The following is a 22,351-nucleotide window of genomic DNA, read 5'->3' as shown; positions in this document are numbered from 1 at the left end:
CGCCTGCAATCTGATTACTGAACGACTGCTATGGTCCTTCAGAAGAACAAACTGTTTACTGGCCCACATTCCAGTGCCTGTGGTATAGGAACTTGTATGTTCTGTTCCAGATTACTTGTGTGCAACAAATGGAGTAGTTGCTTCGTGGAATAATTGACACTGTTCTTTCCAGCACTAAGCCCTTATACTTGTATCCAAATCCTTTGTAGCCGTGATCATGAAATGATTTTACCGTAGTCTGTCATTGTCTGCTATCACGTGCACTGAAACAGTCGAGGGTCCTGTTTTTAATTTTTTTTAAAAAGTTGAATAAAATTATGGCGAGTACTTTACTGTTCAGTAGAAAATCGGGAACTGCAATCTGTAAATATGCCACATTTAATTTATGTTAAAAGATGTTGCTTCAGGTTACTCGTATTAAGGATTGTTTTGTGACCATCTGCTGTCTCAGATCTGTGAGAAGCCTGGAGAGTCTCTGGTGCCCTGTGAGGGAGAGTGCTGCAGAGTCTTTCACATCGAGTGTCTTGGACTGGCCGAGCTACCTAATGGGAAGTTCACGTGTATGGAATGCACTACAGGTAATGGGGAATGTTTTTATTCAATATTTAACTTCCTTCCTTCTATAAACTCCTCATCTTAGCTGTTGGGTGACTTCGCTTTAATCTATGTCCACTTTGCTCAGTAACGAGCTGGTTTGAGGAGTGACTAGTGTCGCCTAGGGGGATTTGATCCCTGCTTCCCCTGGTGAGGAGTGATCAAATATTGGCTTGTGAGAATTTGGGGGCATAACCTCAGTTCCCACCACTCCACGCTAAAACCACCTCACCATGGCTATTGGCTCCAGTTGAGATCCAGAACTCAGCATGTGGTTAATCTGATTGCAACTAGATTTTTGTGACGTGGCTGGTTAATGGACTGTCCAATGTCACCGCCAGCTTGACCTCAAATTGTGCTTTTAAAATGAATATTGCAGCATTAAAACATCGGGAGGCAGTTGCACGTTAGAATTCAAGACAGTTGCACTGAGTGCAATATTTCTCTGTTCTGGTACATCTGTCCTCCTACAGGAAACCACACTTGCTTTTCTTGCAAGTTATCTGGGAAGGTTGTAAAAAGGTGCTCGGTGAATTCGTGTGGAAGATTTTACCACGAATCCTGTTTGAGGAGTTATTCTTCTGCCATGTTTGAAGGAAAAGGATTCCGTTGCCCTCTGCACTGCTGTTTGGCGTGCTTGGCAGACAACCGTGAAATGGCTAAAGCAACTAAAGGTGAGAAGAAAAATCTAGGTGATTCTATCTCCTAACAAACTGTTTGAGAGAACACTTGTCCTTATCCGAACACGTGACCCTCCAGACCAATTCTACGATCAAATTGCAAGAGTAAGAATTTGAAATCTCATTGAAAGTGGCTTGGGGTCTGGATCCGTCTAGGTAACGATCTACCTTCTGATTATTTAACTGCCGAGATTGTTGTTTACGCTCGTTTCTCTGTGGCGTTCCTCTTTTTTTTAAGAATTCTCGCTGCCGCAGTCGCAAAACTATCAGGTGACCGTGAAGTTCCGACTGCCGCAAAGTTATCCCTGAATGTTCTCGTCTGATTCGGAACTGCAGCCCTTTGCTGGCAAAAGGCTGCACAGTTTTAACATTTTATCATTGTAGAGGATGAAGGTGGCAATGTGAAACAAAGCGGGTGTTAAACGATACAGCAGTCTGCTCTAACTGCTAGTTATTGAAGGAGGCTGTGGATTTTGCCTGACACCGGAAGTTGGCCATAGGGCTCTTCAAACTTGAGGCAGACTGTTGTGCTTTGCTGTGTGCTTTGATGTTTCCCATTATATATGTTCTTTTGCTTAAGAGCGATATGTATTTATGGTTAATATTTCATATTTCTAATGTGCTGAATTTATTATGCATGTAGTATCGTCAGATATAGTGGTTCAGTGACGCAGTGTGCTTGTGTAATGTGTTGCACCATGCTGTGGATTCGCCATCCTTTCACCTCCAACCGTTTCTGATCTCAACCAAGTGTATGAGGAAGACACGCAAAATACATGGGGCAACTCCTTCGGAGTAAAGGGGGAAAAATCCCGGAGCACAGCAAGAGTGACTTTGGAAATAACCTTTAATTAGATTAGATACTTATTACAACACGGAAACAGGCCGTTCAGCCCCTATTGGTGTTTATCCTCCACACCAGCTGTAGTCCCAATCCCATGTGCCTGCACTGTTCCCCTTATCCCTTCATTCCCCTCTGCTTCAACCACCTACCTCAGCTTTTCTTAAATAATTTGCCCAGTTGAGGGAATGAAACAGAGACAGGAAGGAAAAAAAGCAAACTGTCCCGTGAAAAGCAGGGTAATAAAATAAGTGTTCCACTTGGTGACTGTAAGAGGTCAATGGGGGAGATGGGTAAAATTGTGCATTGGGTAGTTGATAAACAGCTGCTGAAAATTAATATTTCCGATTGCGAATGTTCAGTTGTTTTATTGACAGGCTTGGAACGAGATAACATATTTGGATAAATCTTCATTTAGAAAGATACGGATTAATCAAGGATAGTCAGCACGGATTTGTTAAGGGACGGTTTTGTCTGACAAACTTGATTGAATTTTTTGAAGAGGTAACAAGGAGGGTAGATGAGAGTAGTGCATTTGATGTAGTGTATGGACTTTAGCAAGGCTTTTGATCAGGTTCCACATGGCAGACTAATCATGAAGTTAAAAGCCCATGGGATTCAGGGCAAAGTGTCAAGTTGGATTCAAAACTGGCTCGGAGACAGGAAGCAGAGGGTAATGGTTGATGGGTGTTTTTGTGACTGGAAGGCTGTTTCCAGTGGGGTTCCGCAGGGCTCAGTACTAGGTCCCTTGCTTTTTGTGGTATACATCAATGATCTAGACTTGAATATAGGGGGTATGATTAAGAAGTTTACAGATGATACTAAAATCGGCTGTGTGGTTGATACTGAAGAAGGAAGCTGTAGACTGCAGGAAGATATCAATAAATTGGTCAGGTGGGCAGAAGAGTGGCAAATGGAATTCAATCCGGAGAAGTGTGAGGTAATGCATTTGGGGAGGGCTAACAAGGCAAGGGAATACACATTAAATGGTAGGACACTGAGTAGTGCAGAGGAACAAAGGGACCATGGAGTGCATGTCCACAGATCCCTGAAGGTAGCAGGCCAGGTAGATAAGGTGGTTAAGAAGGCATACGGAATGCTTGCCTTTATTAGCTGTGGCATAGAATACAAGAGCAGGGGGGGTTATGCTTCAACTATATAAAACACTAGTTAGGCCTCAGCTAGAGTACTGCGTGCAGTTCTGGTCACCACATTACAGGAAAGATGTGATTGCACTAGAGAGGGTACAGAGGAGATTTACAAGGATGTTGCTGGGAGTAGAGAATCTTAGCTATGAGGAAAGACTGGATAGGCTGGGTCTGTTTTCCTTGGAACGGAGTGGGTGAGGGGAGACCTTATTGAGGGGTATAAAATTATGAGGGGCCTAGATAAAGTGGATAGAAAGGACCTATTTCCCTTAGCAGAGGGCTCAAAAACCAGGGGGCACAGATTTAAAGTAATTGGGGGAAGGTTTAGAGGGGATTTGAGGGGAAATTTCTTCACCCAGAGGGTTGTGCGGGTCTGGAACTCACTGCCTGAAAGGGTGGTAGAGGCAGAAACCCGAACCACATTTAAAAAGTACTTGGATGTGCACTTGGGATGTTGTAACCTGCAGGGCTACAGACCAAGAGCTGGGAAGTGGGATTAGGCTGGATAGCTCTTAGTTGGCCGGCGCGGACACGATGGGCCGAAATGGCCTCCTTCCGTGCTGTAACTTTCTATGATTCTATGAAATGGAATTTGCTCATTACAGGCTCTTATTCTATTGCTTCCATTCGTTAAACGATCCAAAAGTCCTTTTTAAAACCAGTTGTGTTTTTTTATCTAACCAGGTCGGATGCTGCGCTGTTTGCGGTGTCCTGTGGCTTATCACACGGGGGAGAGCTGTATGGCAGCCGGCAGCCTCGTCCTTTCGACCCACAGCATCATCTGCAACAACCACTGCAGCTTGAAGAAGGGCAGCCGCGCGTCTCTCCAAGTAAATGTAAGCTGGTGCTTTATCTGTGCCAGAGGTAAGGCAATTTTCCTTCCGCCTTGTGTTGTAAAATGATGCATCGACTTAAAAAAATATATAGCATGTGTAACTTAAATCTTTTTTATAAAGTTTTTTCCTCCCTTTTTAAAAAAAAACTTCAAGACTAAATTAATGTTTTTCAGATTTTTTGGGGGGGGAATCATGGGTATTTTCATTGCAACTCATGTTTTTTATTTGTTTTATGTAGGGGTAATTGAGCAAGACCAATCCGAAACCCTTATCAGTTCATATACATATAAGTCGCACTACCTCCTGAGCGAGTCAAATCGTTCGGCTGAGTTGTTGAAAAAACCTATGATTCCTCCCTCACCGTCAACTACAGTAAAGAAATGTGGGCAAGGTAATAAAAACCAGCTTATCTCTGGAACCATGTGTGCTTGAATTTCTTACCCACCCATCCCAACCCCACCCCACCCACCATGCTTCCCCCTCACCCTGCATCTGCTAAATCTGTTGCTTTATTCAATCCTGTGTGATCTTGCTTATGAAAATGTGTAAATTGAATTTTTTTTAATGGTTAATGGACCGAAATAAGAAGGAAAAAAATGTGAAGTTAGTCTGGGCTTGAAATAATTACAAGGTGAACATTTAATCCTTTAATCAGGCATTTCAGGGCAGGCTTGTGCAGTTATTAATGTCCACTTCACTGCATCGTTCTGTAATATCGCAGGACCTTTTTTCCCTTCTGGTCTATAAATATTAATGTAATACCGTCCAATGCTAGATTTGAAATGATTGAGGATCGCAGTTACTTTTATTGCATGGTGAAAATGTATAATAGTTGGGAAAATTATCTACTCAAAGAATCTCATGTTCTGGACATTAAATTCAATTTTGTTGCTTTCAACATAAGACGGTGAAAGAAAAAAATCCCTGCAAGATTTGGCCATTTGTACTTGGTTCCTTTAGTACAGTTCGCACCAAATATAATGGACGTGATTTGTTTGGATAGTGAAATAAATCAGGCAAAATGTATCAGTCCGAACGAAATGCAGAAACGTGCGTTTTTCTTTTTCGTTTTCTTTTCCAGACAAACCTTGTGCATGACCTGTTTCCATCATTCCTTTCTCTGTCCCAAGCTCTTGATCTAGCCCTTTCCCTCAGTCCCTATGCTCCATGGCTTTTGGTGTTTCACTCACTCCAGCTCTGGGTCCTGCTCTCTGACACACTCTAGGTCCTGGTGTACGCCTCATTCACTCCAGGTCTGGGTCCTGCTCTCTGACACACTCTAGGTCCTGGTGTGTGCCTCACTCACTCCAGCTCTGGGTCCTGCTCTCTTGGTCTCTGCTGTGCTTTGTTTGGCTCTGGCTGCCAGTGCTCTCCTGCTTTGAGTGCCAGTCTCTCTGGTATCTGTCCACGGGGCTTTCTCCCACTCTTGATACTATTCTCTTGATCCAGTATGCTCTACCTGGCTCTGAATCCTGGTCTCTTGGCATCTATCTCACTTCTCCCGCTCTGTTTCATGATCTTAGTTTCTGTCCCATACTCTTCCACTTTGAGGCCCAGTCGCTTGGTGTCTGCTCCAAGACTTTTATCAGGAGTGGCTTTCCCTCTGATTTGTCCTTCCTGTTCTCTGCGCCCTCCCACGCAATCGTAGCTGACATCTGGAGCTTGCTCTGTGGTTAGTTGCAGATGAGGACTTGGTCCTATCTCTCTGTGGTGCAGTCCACCAGGACTCAAGCATCCTGAGCCTGTATATTTTGTTTTTAAGATCATCTTTTTGTCCCTCAGTAGTTCTCCTGGCTAGAGCATTGCATAGTTGAGCCACTTAAACCAAAAGATCGCAAGCTCACTGTGTGCTAAAGTTAGCTGCTCTCGTGCAGATCGGGAGTAGGTGTGATGCAATTGCTCTTTGATTCCCTGGGTTTGGGGAGTGGAGGGAGGAATTGACCTGGGTTCTCGACCCTGATCATTCTCCAGTGACCCTTGCTGGAATTTGTGTGGTGTCTGATAAAGGCAGGTGTGAGCTTGGCTGTGAGGCCCACGCTGTTGAATAACCTGTCGACACTGAACAGGGTCACGCGAGAATAATGGTATTTGAATGCTGCCTTGCCAGAGACTGTGTGCTAATGGTGGGGAAAGGGAACATGTCATCAGATCACGTGCCTATCCCCACACTAATGCAATAAAATACTCACATTTATACCAGGCCTTTGACACTGAAAAATTTCAAACCATTGTGTAGTTTGCAGGAATGACCCCATCTCTAATCTATTCTTTTTTCTTTCTGGGCAACACCTCTCACTGACTCCCCGGGGTTAGTACGCAGTTGGCACATAAATATACTACATCACCAGGCCCACCCATCCAGTTACACTTGTATTAAAAACACACAGCGCCGAGTTGGTTTGATCACGTGGCAGCCAACTTTAAAAAAAAAAAACATCAAATTTTAATGTTCATAGAATCAGAGAAATTTACGGCACAGAAGGAGGCCATTCGGCCCATCGTGTCTGTGCCGGCCGGAATAAAGCTATCAGCCTAATCCCACTTTCCAGCTCTTGGTCCGTAGCCCTGTAGGTTACGGCACTTCAAGTGCATATCCAAGTACATTTTAAATGTGATGAGGGTTTCTGCCTCTACCACCCTTTCAGGCAGTGAGTTCCAGAATCCCCACCACCCTCTGGGTGAAAAAAGTTCTCCTCAACTCCCCTCTAATCCTTCTACCAATTACTTTAAATCTCTGCCCCCTGGTTATTGACCTCTCTGCTAAGGGAAATAGGTCCTTCCTATCCACACTATCGAGGCCCCTCATAATTTTATACAACTCTCCAATTAAATCTCCCCTCAGCCTCCTCTGTTCCAAAGAAAACAATCCCAGCCTATCCAATCTTTCCTCATAGCTAAAAATCTCCAGTCCTGGCAACATCCTCGTAAATCTCCTCTGTACCCTCTCTAGTGCGATCACATCCTTCCTGTAATGTGGTGACCAGAGCTGCACGCAGTTCAGTTTATAATTTGGGGGAAGGATATGTTCTAGGGAGGGAGACTTGTAGTTATTTCGAGCCCCAACCTTGCTTAGCATGAACAGGATGCTGCTAACATGCTACCTGCGAAGGTCAGCAGTGTTACCTGCTTGCCGTTTTTAATCCAAGTTCCTGCTTCACTCCTACTGTCCATCCAGCTAACTGGAGAATGCTGCATCCATGCTTTCCTGTGTTAGACGGACAAGCTGGGTTGCTGGCAAACTGGGGTAAAAGAGGAGAATCCTTTCTTGCTTGTGTGTGAGGCTCCCATTCTTTTTTTTTTAAGTATTTAAAAAAAAAAAAAAGAGCTTGAGTAGAAATTTATGTTGGGCGGTAGCGCGAAACTGGCGCTTTCACATCGGCTGTCAGTTATAGCTCCCGCCCGCTACTCCGTTCAGTTGACTTCAGTAGAAGGGAGTGTCGGGTGGGATGTGTAGCAGGCAGCCTCTGCAATGCCGCCAGCTTCGCCCCACAGCCTAAAATTAATTTCCACCCCCCTTGTCCTTTCCTTTCTCCACCTGCTCTCCGATTCCTTCCAGTGTTCAATGCATGTAATTTAAGGTAAAAGACAAAAGCCAGGGGGATGTTTTGCTATTTATCTTCTCCAAGGAAGGGGGAGTTGCCAGTAATGAAACCGCTCTTGAGCATGTTTTATGTAACCGCTGCAGTGTCTGTTGCTTTTATTCGTCTTCACTCGCTCTCCTCCCTCCACACTGTTCTTGAGTAGCGCGATCGTATCCCTGGATTAGCTTCTCCAGTGATGAAGCTGCCCCGTGCTTCCCCTGAAAGAATGCACATTTCTGCAGGACAAGCTGGCTCAGATCACACTCTTATCCACTTAATTATTCTCGGGGGGGGGGGGGGGGGGCGGGCGGTGGCCATCCACTGCTGTGGTCTGATCAACACTGATGTGGCTCATGCCATTTGCACTGGACAGATTTGAATGGCACTGAGGTTCACATTAACAGTTGTGAACTGAGCAATTTCTGTTTTGAGCTCTGGCAAGATTATAGTGGCTTTATATTCCTTACCTCTAAATTTTTCTCCACCGTGTTCCTCCTGTGAGGAGCTGTGTGCCTGCGGCAAGTTCCATGAGGCTGAGCATTTGTTTTGATTTATTTGGTGCGTGCACACACACCTCACGCAGCAAGACGCTCAGCCCTACAGCTTCATGAGGACTGAAGGAGCAACATGCCGACTGGGAGTGCCTACCAGCCCTGGCACTTGGGACTGTAACTCTGGTTCACAGAGCACCATTCTTCACCACAGTGGGCTGTGGTTTTACGTAGGTCAACAAAAAGGAATCCCTTGATGCGGAAAGCATTCATCTACTTCACGCAAACATTAACCTGCTTGAGTTTAAAAATAATGATTAAAGGTTTAAAATAAAGCCCAAGTCGATTTGTTTTAGCTGTATTTAATTCGAGTCTGCGACCTTGGAAAAAAATGAAATAAAATGTACGTTAACAAGTTAAATATGGGAATTTGCTCCTTTGTTCCGGGTATGTTGAAGATGCCTCCGTGAAGTGAGGGAATCTGTCTTTCTGCATGATGCTGAGCTGTGGGTGAAATGTGTTTCTTACGGGGCATTGCTTCAAGCAAGCAACCACATAACCTTGAGCGTCCCAGTCTGCTTTTTGGCAAACCGATCCAATAATTCTTTGCGACTGAGTATCATGAGAATGATGGTTGATAACTCCTTGTTCAAACACTGGGCATTTTTGCAGTGCATCTTGTAACTGGAAAATGGTGCGTGACAGTAGAAATGGCAGAGGTTGCGCGCGTTTACACAAGTCACTAAAAAGAAGTTTCCTTGTGTGTCAAGGTGGCCGCCTGTTGTGCTGTGAATCCTGTCCAGCATCCTTCCATCCTGAATGTCTGACTATTGAGATGCCAGAAGGGAACTGGTATTGCAATGATTGTAAGGCTGGCAAGAAATCACGCTACAAGGAAATAGTCTGGGTCAAGCTGGGCATCTACAGGCAAGTCATTTTTTTTAAAACACAATAAAGAGCTTTAATAATTCATGTCTTCAAAAGGGGGTACTGACGTTGGATCAGAAGTGGTATTTTGCACACTGTTGCAGCAGCGGTGCTGAAATTTGATTATAACGTGAAGCCAAAACTAACGGACTGAAATCAAAAGGGAAGGAAGAGGAGAAAGTGACTTTTGTTCAAGTAGTTCCTGCCCATTGTCCAGTCAAAATCCTGGAATTTCCTCCCTAACAGCACTGTGGGAGCACCTTCACCACACGGACTGCAGCGGGTCAAGAAGGCGGCTCACCACCACCTTCTCGAGGGCAATTAGGGATGGGCAATAAATGCTGGCCTTGCCAGCGACACCCACATCCCATGCATGAATATAAAAAAAAAGTTACAGTTCCTTTCAGGGTTCATGATTGAGGTTGAAGAAGCAACAAACAGCAACATATCAAATTACATAGAAGAAAATGCCATTTTAGTTTATTTCCAATTCATGTGTCTTTTTAGTTTATTTCCAATTCATGTGTCTTTTTATTCGTGTGCATTAAGGTAGTATCTTCGAATTGTAGATGAGAGGAACTGAACCAGATGTATTCCCTCTCACTGGGTATATAAGAAGAGTCTGAAGAGTTTATGTAGAGTTGAAGAAAATGATTAAAGTCCATGATTCTAACAGCTCTGAGCCCCTTTAAAGATTGCAGTCATAAATAGTGTAAAACAATAACTGACACCAATTATGACGAGTTTGGGTACAGTTCACTGAAGCACCTTTTGTCCACTTCACGTTTGTTTACATCACAAGGCTGAAGTAATTTGATCAATTTGGTTTGCTCAACGGAATAAATTCTAAAATGAATGCTGCTGTCATGAACGTTGCTTAAACAATTCCAACGGCAAGTTTTGCAAATGTCCCCAGATCCAGTCCCAAGATGTAGTAGGTGCTACCTTTCTTAACATGGAGCTGAATTGTGCTGTGACTGTTTCCCTTACCCGTGAGATCGTTGAGAATGCAATTGCTGGGATGGCACTGAAGGTGACTGTCCCCTCATCTGAGTGCCATCCTGATAAATTGAGAACTGTTTCTTTAAATTTGTGCCTCTGTCTGCTGACCAAATTCGTGGTGCATTCAGAGGGCGCTTGCTCTGCAGATCAGTGTCGATCTGATGTGGTTGACCTGCAAATATACCAAATCTAGCTGATCTGATATAACCAGGACGATTTAATGGCCCACTTCTTCTGCAACACCTTTTATTAATTAAATCATTTCCTTGCTCCGTTGACTTAAACTGCAGTGCAATTCAAGAGGGATGTAGCTGACCTGACAGTACACTGGATATCAGCAAGCAATGAGAGACCACTTCAAAGAGACAACCTCGCACCTTGTGCGCCTCACATCAGCTGCAGCACTACTGCAACTGGTGCAAAGCGAGCTATTTAAAAAAAACTCTTCACCACTGGCAATGGGTGTGGTAGACTCTTTTTGCTAACTTGATAATTTGGGGTGTGGATGCTGCAGAGCAGAACTCTGCACAGTCCTCTGCTTTGCCAGACCAGAGAATGCTGTAGAGCTAGTAGTATTGGTAGTATAACTCCGTGCTGCTGGCTCCGACCATTTCAGAGGAGGTATCGGTGTCAAACCAGTACTTGCAGTGTAAATAAAATGCAAATAAATACAGAAAGTGCTGGAAAAAGTCAGCAGGTCAGGCAGCATCTGTAGAGAAACCGAGTTAACGTTTCAGGTTGATGACCTTTCGTCAATAAAATGCATGTTGCAACACCCCTAAACTTGACGAACAGTGCGAACAGCCCATAAAATTGATTTGTAAAAACTCCTCTGATTTTATATCAATTACACTAGCTTGACAGAAACCTTTGATTGCGAATACAGTTCTCAAAAAAAAATCCTTTTAATATGTTTAGTTCAGGTAGCAACAATTCCAATACATGTTTACTTCGTACCAAACTGCTTTTGTATAAAATTTGGCATTTGAAATTTTTCTAGTTATTAAAAGTTGATGAAATTTGCTAATTAACATGGGGGGAAAAAATCTCTACAGGAAAGTCTGGTTTAAATGCAACTACAGTGGATCTCCTGTTCCGTTGCACAATGTGTGTCGGAGAATATGGTAGGAGCTTTTGAGAATGAACTAAGTGGGTAGTCATGGCAACATTTCTGTCCACAGCAAAAACCATTGCACCATTTTAAGGAAAATTGGGACAGTTATTTTAAGCATACAAGTCTATGGGGAGAGAAAGGGGGCAGTGGGATTAGTTTCTGTTTGTTCTCACAAAGAGCTGTCACAGATACGATGCCCCAAATGGCCACCTCCTGTGCTGTAAACTTGTGTGGTTCTACGATGAACTGAACATTTTTGTCAGTGTGGTTCAAATTTCCTAAGAACCAATCATCAACAACAATAACTTGCATTCAGATAGCGCCTTTAACATAGAAATATGTCCCAACGTGTGTCAGAGATGCCGAGCCAAAGAAGGTGATATTAGGCGGGTGGCCAAAAGCTCGGGCAAGGAGTTGGGTATTAAAGAAGGTCATGAAAGAAGAGAGGGAGGTGGAGAAGCAGAATGGTTAAGCAAGGGAATTCCAGAGGGCAGGGCCGAGGCACCTGAAAGAATGGTGACCAATGTTGGGGTGAAGAGGCTAGAGTCAGAGGAACGGATAGTTCAGGGGATAGTTTTATCTCCTGCTCCCTTGACCCATTTCCCTTCCTCCCCCCACCCCGCTAGCTGACTGAGTAAATGGTTGTTTCTTCTCCGACTGTTCTCCTCTCTTTCCACTCTTGAAAAACCCACCTTCAAACTTCCTGTCCTTGCTAACTACCACGCTAATCCAATCTCCTTTACCTTTCCAAAGTTCTTGAATGCCTCTTCAATCCATGCCCATCCAGTCCTGGAGTAGTGCTTGGTTTTGGCAGAGGGGAGTGAGGCCTGAGACTTGGTGTGTTCAAGGCAGATCTGGTTGTGTACCAGACACACTCAAGTCTGCGTCCCTTAGACTTGAGAGAGTGAATATGGGGGCCATACCAGGTGGAGTTCCCAAGATGAGAGACCGTAACGGTTTTGCTCAGGAGAAGGGTAGCAAAGATGGAGGTGAGGTAATGGTTGAGCAAATCAAAGCAGCAAAAGATGTGGCCAATGCAGGGCCAAAGGCTAGGCAATTGGGAGTTTGAATGTACAGCTGTAAGTGACTTGGATTAGAGTTTTATCTAGGGACAGAAGCAGAAGGAAGTGGGATTGGAAGTATATGTGGGCGCTGAGGGACACATGGAAGTGGTCGGAGATAGCCTTGGCAATGATGGAGACCATGGGAGTAGAGAGGGCACGGGAGATAGCAAGGTCAAGATAAGTGGATCGTGGTGAAGTACTTTTGCTTGTGAAGATTCAACCAATCAGAACAGTGCAACCGACCTCTTGTGATGGGCACAGTCAAAGCATGCTGCCCACTTTTCCCAAGATTTTTATACACCGGATGCTTCCTTTCTGCTGTTTTGGGTCAGTGACAGACAATGAGCTATAGAAAGACTGCATATTTCTGAAATCGCTCCTGTTTGTAAATGCATTTGTTCATGAGATTGTTGATAAGTCAGTGTTGGCCATGTGTGACGTGGTGATGACTCGTGCTTCTTACCCTGCTGGTTTTTTTCAGGTGGTGGCCAGCAGAGATTTGTAACCCCAAATCCGTGCCACTTAACATTCAAGCAATGAAGCACCATGTCGGAGAATTCCCTGTGCGTTTCTTCGGATCAAATGATTACTATTGGGTGCATCAAGGCAGAGTCTTCCCTTACTTAGAAGGAGACAAGGGCAATGTCTCCGATGGACGAGCTGGTGGTATTAACGAGATTTTTAAAAAAGGTAAAATCTTCAGAATACAAGCAGAGATGTCTTTCCCCTAATGCTAAATGAACAGCCCGCGGTCTTAAAAGACGATTATTGTACATTTGTCACTTATTTATTACCTGCTTTGTATTGCTTCCTCGATCCAAGCTCTTGCTGTAAGGTGATGGAGTACTCCACAACTATTGGAACCTGTCTGTAGTCAACCTTCAATTCTGGTGTGGGAAGGGGCTCCCTCTCTAGAATGTTTTTCACCTCTTTGCCTAAAGAGTGCTGTTGAAATCTGTTTGGGTTGAGGAGGAGATGCTGAAGTGAATGATCGTTCAATATTTTGAATCTTATTTGGGTTTCCTCGTTATTGAATTCCTGGGAATTGAATCATTACTGGAGTTGGCTAGCTCTGTGTCAGTAGGAACAGTAGACTATTAGCCAGTAGCTCCCATAGCAGTAATCCCTTAAGTTCTATGGTGGCTATTGTATAGAAACATAGAAGATAGGAGCAGGAGTAGGCCATTCAGTCCTTCGAGCCTGCTCCGCTATTTAATGAGATCATGGCTGATCATCCAAATTCAGTACCCTGTCCCTGCTTTCTCCCCATATCCCTTGATTCCTTTAGCCTCAAGAAATATATCCAACTCCTTCTTGAATATATTTAATGAATTGGCCTCAATTGCCCTGTGTGGCAGAGAATTCCACAGGTTCACCACTCTCTGGGTGAAGAAATTCCTCCACATCTCAGTCCTAAATGGCTTTCCCTTATCCTTAGACTGTGACCCCTGGTTCTGGACTCTCCCGCCATCAGGAACATCCTTCCTGCATCTAGTCTGTCTAGTCCTGTTAGAATTTTATAAGTTTCAATGAGATCCCCTCTCATTCTTCTAAACTCCAGCGAATATAAGCCTAATCGACCCAATCGCTCCTCATAACGTCATTCCTGCCATCCCAGGTATCAGTCTAGTGAATCTTTGCTGCACTCTCTCCATGGCAAGAACATCCTTCCTCAGATAAGGTGACCAAAACTGCACACAATACTCAAGGTGTGGTCTCACCAAGGCCCTGTACAACTGCAGCAAGACTTCCTTGCTCCTGTACTCTCATCCTCTCGCTATGAAGGCCAACATACCATTTGCCTTCTTAACCGCCTGCTGCACCTGCATGCTTACCTTCAGCGACTGGTGCACAAGGACACCCAGGTCTCGTTGCACTTCCCCTTTTCCCAATCTATTGCTGTTCAGATAATAATCTGTCTTCCTGTTTTTGCCACCAAAGTGGATAACCTCGCATTTATCCACATTATACTGCATTTGCCATGCATCTGCCCAATCACCCAACCTGTCCAAATCGTACTGGAGTTTCGCTGCATCCTCCTCACAGCACACACGCCCACCCAGCTTTGTGTCGTCTGCAAACTTGGAGATATTGCATCTAGTTCCCTCGTCTAGATCATTAATATATATTGTGAATAGCTGGGGTCCTAGCACCGATCCCTGCGGTGCCCCACTAGTCACTGTCTGCCACTTGGAAAAAGACCCGTTTATTCCAACTCTTTGCTTCCTGTCTGCCAACCAGTTCTCTATCCAAGACAGTACCTTACCCCCAATCCCATGTGCTTTAACTTTACATGCTAATCTCTTATGCAGGACCTTATCAAAAGCCTTCTGAAAGTCCAAATACACCACATCCACTGGTTCTCCTTTATCTATTCTACCAGTTACATCCTCAAAAAATTCCAGTAGATTAATCAAACATGATTTACCTTTTGTAAATCCATGTTGACTTTGTCCGATCCTGTCACTGTTTTCCAAGTGCGCTGCTATTACATATTTTATGGTAGACTCTAGCATTTTCCCCACTACCGATGTCAGGCTTACCGGTCTATAATTCCCCGTTTTCCCTCTACCACCCTTCTTAAATAGTGGGGTAACATTAGCTACCCTCCAATCCATGGGAACTGTTCCAGAGTCTATAGAATTTTGGAAGATGACCAGCAATGCATCTACTATTTCTAGGGCCACTTCCTTAAGTACCCTAGGATGTAGATTATCAGGCCCTGGGGATTTATCGGCCTTCAATCCCGTCAATTTCCCTACAGATACTGATTTCATTCAATTCCTCCCTCATTAGACCCTATGTTCCCCGACATCTTTGGGAGGTTATTTGTGTCCTCCTTTGTGAAGACAGAACCAAAGTATGTATTTAATTGGTCTGCCATTTCTTTGTTCCCCATTCTAAATTCCCCTGATTCTGACTGCAAGGAACCTACGCTTGACTTCACTAATCTATTTCTCTTCACATATCTATAGAAAGGGGAGGGGAAACTGGTCCCAAATAAAAATGTTACTTTCTGCCACTCCTAGCACTGGAAGAAGCTGCTAAACGATTCCAGGAGCTCAAAGCACTGAAAGAGAGCAAGGAAGCACTAGAAAATGAACGCAACGAGCGAAAGCCACCAGCTTATAGATTCATCAAAGTAAGTCCTGTCAAACAATGAAAAGTAAAACTACCCAACAGCACTTGAGATTGTTTCCACGATTTTTCTGAAGAAACTAATTGTTTTAAATCGCAAATAACTTTTTAAAAATTTAATCATTTTTCACTTTTTTTTGTATCCAATTACCAGTGGGCAGCCCCGTTCGGATGAATGTCGAAATGAAACAGTAACTGCCTCCAACACTTTGCCATAACTTTTAATATTAAAAAAAAATTACATTTGACACTCATGATTTGACAGCATTTGCAAATAAAAGGTCCATTGACCGGGAAGTTCATTTTAAGATCCGAATTTGCACATTGAAAATAAATAGGCATTTCATTTTGATGTCTCCCGGTAGCATGCCATTTTGTTTCACCCCTCCTGGGTGCGCTGGCTCTCGCTTGGGGTACAGTTCCTCAGGGTACTGACAGCCCCAGGACTCCACCTGATTGGCTATTCTTCACATGCGGGCCTAGCCAGTTGCCTAGAAATGAGTGCTGGTGATACTGGGGGAAGAACGCGTCAAGCGTTTGATTGACATTCCCACACTGCTATTTTAATGGAGACGTTCCCGTTGATCTTAAATGGTTAATGCTGCCATTAAAACAGCAGACTGGGCAATGTCATGCCAATGCACGGTGTTTTCCCACTAACATTGCTGACATGTCTTTATAATCCAGCAGGCTTTCTGAGCACTGATTGGGAGGAGATGGGACAATTGCAACCTGTCCCGATGCTGCCACAGAGTCACTTTTCCGCTTTCGGCAGTGATCAGGAGCAGGAACCTTGGCTAATTATTTTTTTTTTACCTCCCAGCCTAGCCCAGGGAAGCTAAGTCAAACCACAGACCTCCTGATTTGCATGTCTCAGGACTACATTGGCAATTAAAATAAAAAACATTTCAGTCTCCTTTGTGTTTCTCATTTTCAGATTGGCATATTGAAGGAGTAGAGCAAGTCTCCACTATTACTCCTCATTTTATAGTTTGTGCCTCTCCGTGGTAAATAGGCTGTTGTGTAGATGTAAACTTGTATAAGTTGATCAGATGCGAAGCAACCTTGGCGAAATGGTGACGCATCTGCACAAATAAAATGCGGCACTTTGACTTGTCTTCTTTCCACAACAGACAAACAAACCAGTTGGGAAAGTACAGATCCACGTTGCTGACTTGTCCGAAATCCCACGGTGCAACTGTAAGCCCACTGACGAAAGCCCTTGTGGGCTGGACTCGGAATGTCTGAACCGGATTCTGATGTATGAGTGCCATCCCACCGTCTGTCCAGCCGGAGAAAGCTGTCAGAACCAGTGCTTCACCAAGCGACTGTACCCCGAGACGGAGCTTGCGAGAACAGAAGCGCGTGGCTGGGGTCTCTGCACTAAAGTAGACATCAAAAAGGTGACTTCTCTTCACGCTTTCCTCCCTTTTGTCTTGCCAGGAAGTGGCTGTGTCATTCGAGGGATGTAGTGCCCTATGTAAATGTGCGCCATCCACGGGTTTGTGTTCTAGTCCAACCTGCTGAACTTTATGCAGACGTTCAAGCTTAATGCATTGTGCGGGTGGGAGGGAGACTGCTGTTCAAAGCACCTTTACATGTTCTCCAGAGACTCATCTGTCATTCTTGCACGCAGGGTCAATTCGTGACCGAGTATGTCGGTGAGCTAATTGATGAAGAAGAATGCAGAAACCGCATAAAACATGCTCACGAAACCAACATTACCAATTTCTATTTGCTGACGTTAACCAAGGTAAGGCAGCGGTTACTTTCTACTGAGGGAAGCTGTTACTTTGTGGTGCTAATGAAGGCTGGATTGGAAAAGCACAATTCAAGGCTTGGGTTAGCCCTTGGGGGCTCATTAATAAAGGTGGCAATTTGCACTCCTCCTGAGGTCCCATGTCACCCATTGGATCATCAGTGAGAGGCATCAAGTGGAGACTCGGTACTTCCCAGGAGGAGTGCAGACTGAAGAGGGAGTTTGTTGTACAAAAGAAGAAAGAAAAGATTTGTATTTCTATAGCGCCTTTCACGGCCTCCGGATGTCCCAAAGCGCTTTACAGCTAATTGCGTACTTTTGGAGTGTAGTCACTGTTGCAATGTAGGAAACACGGCAGCTAAATTGCGCACAGCAAGCTCCCACAAACGGCAATGTGATAATGACCAGATGATCTGTTTTTCAGTGATGTTGTTTGAGAGATAAATATTCACCAGGGCACCAAATAGAATTCCCTAGCTTTTTTTTTGAATAGTGCCATGGGATCTTCTACATCCACCTGAGAGAGCAGACGGGGCCTTGGTTTAATGTCTCATCCGAAAGACTGCACCTCAGGCAGTGTAGCACTCCCTCAGTACTGCACTGGGAGTGTCCGCCTGGATAATGTGCACCTCTCTTGCAGTCAGCTAGAATGGTATTGGCGAAGAACCTGGTACAACTTACCTGGTGACCTTCTGTCCTGGTTAATAATGACTGGCATAAGAAGCAGTGATGAGTGGACATAAGCACTCCAGAACAGTAAAAACCGCTTGGAGACTGTAAAGCTGCTTTCTCTTCAGCACCAAGAGGCTGTTTCCACTCCAATTTGGACAAAGTGTCTTTCAGCCTCTACGTCCCTATGAAGTTGCAGTGTCTCTGGTGGTTCGCCTCTCTCATGGCTCCTTTGTTCAAATGTCAGCTGTCTGGATGTCAGCTGATACTATTAAGAAGTAACAAGCAATGGTATCAATGTAAAGCTGGCTCCTCATGGCCGTCCACTGATGAATTGAAGTGTAATTATGCAGTGTGCTGCCTTTTAATGGGACCAGCTTGTTGCCTGAGCAGACACTGCCATTTGATAATACTTCAGTGTGTAGTAACTGCTTTATTTCACAGCAATCGCTATTGATTATCGCCGTGAAATATTTTCCGCAAAGACATTGCATTTATTGTAGGCATTATCAAACAGCAACTTTGTACAACACCTGGTCCCTTGGTGTCTGTCTTAACGCTCTTGCTGGCAAACAAAATAAGGCCCTGAACTGAATAAAACTGTTTTGCACAAACTCCACAGAATCCAATGTCTAAAATGAAAAACAGCCTAGAGTTACAGCAAGACCTTATTTTCATTTTGGTGTTCAGAGGGCCCTTGTAAACGCCCAGCGTTCTGTTTTCAGAGTTCCTTGCTGATCCTCCAGGGTCAGTTAGCCACTACATAACTCAGTTTTAGAAAAAATTATTCACGTGTGAACTGGGTGCTTCCACCATGGCGGGGTTCTTCTGTAGGCCTTAAACAGAAAAGGCTTCGGGGAATTAGGAAGATTCTCATCAATCAAGGGCGAAGCCGAAACAAAATGTTGATTTGTGTTTCCAGGATCGCATCATTGACGCTGGACCCAAAGGCAATTACTCCCGCTTCATGAACCATAGTTGCAATCCAAACTGTGAGACGCAGAAATGGACAGTGAACGGTGACACGCGCGTTGGGCTCTTTGCACTTTGTGACGTACGAGCAGGTGAGAGTGTAGGGGGGTGGGGGGTGCAGGGGCTTTATTAGAAGCGGATGACAGGCAGTTGCTTTGCATTATTGAAATTCGTTTCGAAGTTGATTCGGAAATCCATTCATGCATTCTGGATACATATTTTAATACCTTGAATAACTGTCTGAAAATGAGTGAATGACATGAATTTCATACCATTCCAGGTGATCAATCACTTCACCTCCCGTTATTATACCGCAAGAAATAACTATTGCAAAAAAAAAAGGAACAGTATTGTTTATATTTGTTTCTCAACGTATCAGTGCCCCGTGACGTTGCTTCCTTTCAATTAACCAATTGGTTTTCTAGTTAGGTAGATTTTTTTTTTTAATTGTGTACTTAAATATCGGCAGCTATTACATAGTTACTAGCTGCGTTATTCCCCTGTGACATTCTGTGATACTAAACTCGGAGGCATTGTAAGAAGTGTCATGTGGTACAATTGCAGGAGCCGGTTGCTAACTGCTTTCACTCCACGGAATGTTATTTTTTCCCCCTCCGCTTTTGATTGTTACCAAAATACTTATGCTGTGCCGGTGTACACAGAATGATGGAGTTATTTCAGGGCATGACTGCAGCTCCGGGTTCAGATATCCTCAACAATACAAGCTTGGCTTTTCAGTTTGACGTCGTCTGGCTTCTGTATGGATTGCTGCCTCAGAACTACTTGTAAAATAATGCCCACTTGTTTTACCTTTAGGATCTGAACTAACCTTCAATTATAATTTGGATTGTTTGGGCAATGGAAAGACGGTGTGTAAGTGTGGAGCCCCCAACTGCAGTGGGTATCTGGGTGTGCGTCCAAAGGTGAGTGTCACGAGGTCTGGTCCAGGCTTCTCTTTGTAAAATGTGGGATTTATTTCAGTAACGAAGCCTTGGGACCAGCTAGAGAAGGAAAGGGCAGACAATGGGAATTGTAGTATGTTTGAGCAGGACACTTTCAAATCCAATCCTGACTGATGAGGAAAAAAGAACTCTCCTATCACATCCAGAGGACATCCCAAAGGGCTTCACGGCCAGTGCAGTCCTGTTGTCTCTTGGTAAACATGGCAGCCAATTTGCACACAGCAAATCGTTAGCGAGGAAATATGCCATCCCGCAACATCAGAGTTCAAGCTCTGCGACCAACTGATATATTGGGGAGGAGGGCAAGCCTACCTCGCTAGAAAGAGAGGGGAAAAGTTTAGTTCAGACAAACCAGCAACGGCGACGCGTTCATTGGACGGGCGTGAAAGTGGAAAAGCGGGCGTGTTATTATTTGTATAAATTGGTGACGCATGGCAAGACTTTTCATGAAACTGAAATGCCGATTTTTGCCTCTTGCACTTACCAGACTGCTGCTGCGACAGCAAATGAAGAAAAGGCGAAAAATGCGAAGAAGAAGATGAAGAAACGTAAAGCCAAAATAGACGTCCGAAAAATGCATGAGGACTATTGCTACCGTTGCTGTGACGGAGGCGAGCTGGTGATGTGTGACAAGAAGGATTGCCCCAAAGCATATCACCTCTCATGCCTTAACTTGACCAAACCACCATTTGGTAAGCACCGAGTACATAGACGGCATGCATCTCAGAAATAGATTCTACGCGCTTGTCCCTTTGTAATGTTTTAAAACAAATAATAATTAGAATGACTCTGAGGCACTCTTAACAGTGTAGCGTTAGCTGCAATCCTCCCCTTTGGGGTTAGTGTATGTTAAAATGCTATGTATTTTAAAGGCTCTAGTTAAAGACAAGTTGCGGTGGTTGTTGCGCCCTGGCTCGCCAAGCCTGACATCCAACTGTGTTTTAAATGCCCTGAAAGTCTGCAGCTCAACTACCCCACCTGGTGGATTATTCCAGACATTTCTCACCCTTTGTGTGAGGAAGTTCCCACTGCCATCTGTTGTAAATTAATTCTTCTGTAGTTCACATCAATGTCCCCTCTAATTTTTTTTATTTTTTTAAGTGCGCGGTCCCTTTAACTGGGTGGGCTGCCCATTCAAATTTTCACGCATGCGCGGTTTCTTCCGCGTAGAAGCCGGTGAGCGGCTTGCGCGGGACCTCCAGACCGCTGCTCGGCCGTGCAGATTCGCGGGAACGTTGGTTCGCGTATATATTTATTCCGTGATTGAAGAAAAGGCAGCTGACTGCAAATTTTCCATAGTTTTCCTACAATTTTTACTTATTGCAGTAATGGAATTGCTGCTAGCCTCGTACTTCAGTGAGAATCATTTATCCAGCCAAGCGTCCCGAAAAGCCACCTAAAAATCCGATCACAGAATGCACATTCAGCGGTTTTTGTGTCGCTCCGGTCTGTGATTAGTAATCTGAACAGAGGCTGGGTCGTGAAAATCGCAACGAAGCACTTTGATCACGATTATCGCGGCCAACGTTCCCGTTAAGCTGTGCTGCCGCACAGCGGTCTGGAGGCCCCGCGCAGGCGGCTCACCAGCCTTTTAAATGGAAAAGCACGTGCATGCGCGGAAATTTGAAAGAGGCCGCGCACCCAAAAAAAATTAGAGGCAACATTGATCACGACCCAGTCTTTGTTTACCCGCTTGTTACTATTGTGATGCCTGCGGTTTATGAAGGCACCGGTGAATAGATTTTGTAGGCTGTTGCTTGAATCTCATGACTTCTCAATATTAACTGGCAGGGGGTGGCACTAAAGTGCTTTCTCAGACGAGAGCAATGGGGAAGTGGAGGAGCAGTCAACACTGACTGCTTTATACACCTCCCTGTGGCCAGCGGAGTGGCCTCGGCAAAGAGCAAAGCACACAGCTAGGTTGTCTCTTTGGTTGGCGGGTGGGGTGGGTGTTAAATGAGGGAGGAAACAATTTACGCAGCGGTGAATCTAAACATACAGCTGGAGCCAGCTGATCTCGGCTGAAGGAGGTTGTGTGGCTCGTGACAACATTAGGAAGAGAGGACGCACGGCACACAAACCTTTAAACGTTTCTTTTACACTTCCCAGCGTTTTCACTTGGCTTATTAATACACTGTAGGGGGGGGGCGGTGGGGTGGATATCACACTTCAATGTTGTGCCAGAATGCTTAATTCAAAATCCTCTCTCCGCTTTCAACACAAGTGACAAACCTGTAACCACCAGTACTATCCCCACGTGGCATTGAACTGAACAGCTCTCCAGACACATGAGCCAGGTTTTGGAAGGGGGGGAAAGAAAAAACCCTAATTGTACTGTTGGGTGTTTTTTTTTACCTCAAACAGAAATATCACACTAGCTGAATCATTGGCAACGGTACTGCATCCCATTTCCCGAGTCTGCCTGTGCTCCACGCCAGCTTCTGCTGAGATGGCAGCTGTTCTCTGGAGCATGTGTGGGGGATCGCTGGGATGGCTGTGTGGAGGATCACTGGGATGAGCCATTTGTTGGAAGTATTTAGTGGGCTAATAAGGTGGGGAACTGGGGCAATGAA

The 22,351-nt window shown here is 44.6% G+C and overlaps 1 protein-coding gene across 7 annotated transcripts in view; it reads left to right on the top strand.

The window, feature by feature from the left end:
• The window catches only part of nsd3 (nuclear receptor binding SET domain protein 3), an 84,548-nt gene that overhangs the window by 53,805 nt on the left and 8,392 nt on the right, over positions 1-22,351 (top strand). For 6 of the 7 annotated variants that reach the window (XM_085971142.1, XM_085971141.1, XM_085971137.1 and 3 more), the window contains exons 11-22: positions 452-578; positions 1,068-1,268; positions 3,948-4,127; positions 4,338-4,490; positions 8,942-9,098; positions 12,760-12,968; positions 15,308-15,420; positions 16,550-16,819; positions 17,053-17,169; positions 18,767-18,908; positions 19,633-19,739; positions 20,266-20,470. In XM_085971142.1, coding sequence (XP_085827268.1) covers positions 452-578; positions 1,068-1,268; positions 3,948-4,127; positions 4,338-4,490; positions 8,942-9,098; positions 12,760-12,968; positions 15,308-15,420; positions 16,550-16,819; positions 17,053-17,169; positions 18,767-18,908; positions 19,633-19,739; positions 20,266-20,470 — 1,981 coding nt within the window. The remainder of the gene's footprint in view (positions 1-451; positions 579-1,067; positions 1,269-3,947; positions 4,128-4,337; positions 4,491-8,941; positions 9,099-12,759; positions 12,969-15,307; positions 15,421-16,549; positions 16,820-17,052; positions 17,170-18,766; positions 18,909-19,632; positions 19,740-20,265; positions 20,471-22,351) is intronic. The other variant, XM_085971144.1, reaches the window with a different exon arrangement.

The sequence above is a fragment of the Somniosus microcephalus genome, chromosome 30 (assembly GCF_052327205.1).
Source record: "Somniosus microcephalus isolate GS21.2 chromosome 30, FLI_Smic_1.0, whole genome shotgun sequence".
In the NCBI taxonomy this organism is placed as follows: Eukaryota; Metazoa; Chordata; class Chondrichthyes; order Squaliformes; family Somniosidae; genus Somniosus; species Somniosus microcephalus.
The sequence above is the reverse complement of the archived record's forward strand: the minus strand, read 5'-3'. Positions and strand labels throughout refer to the sequence as shown.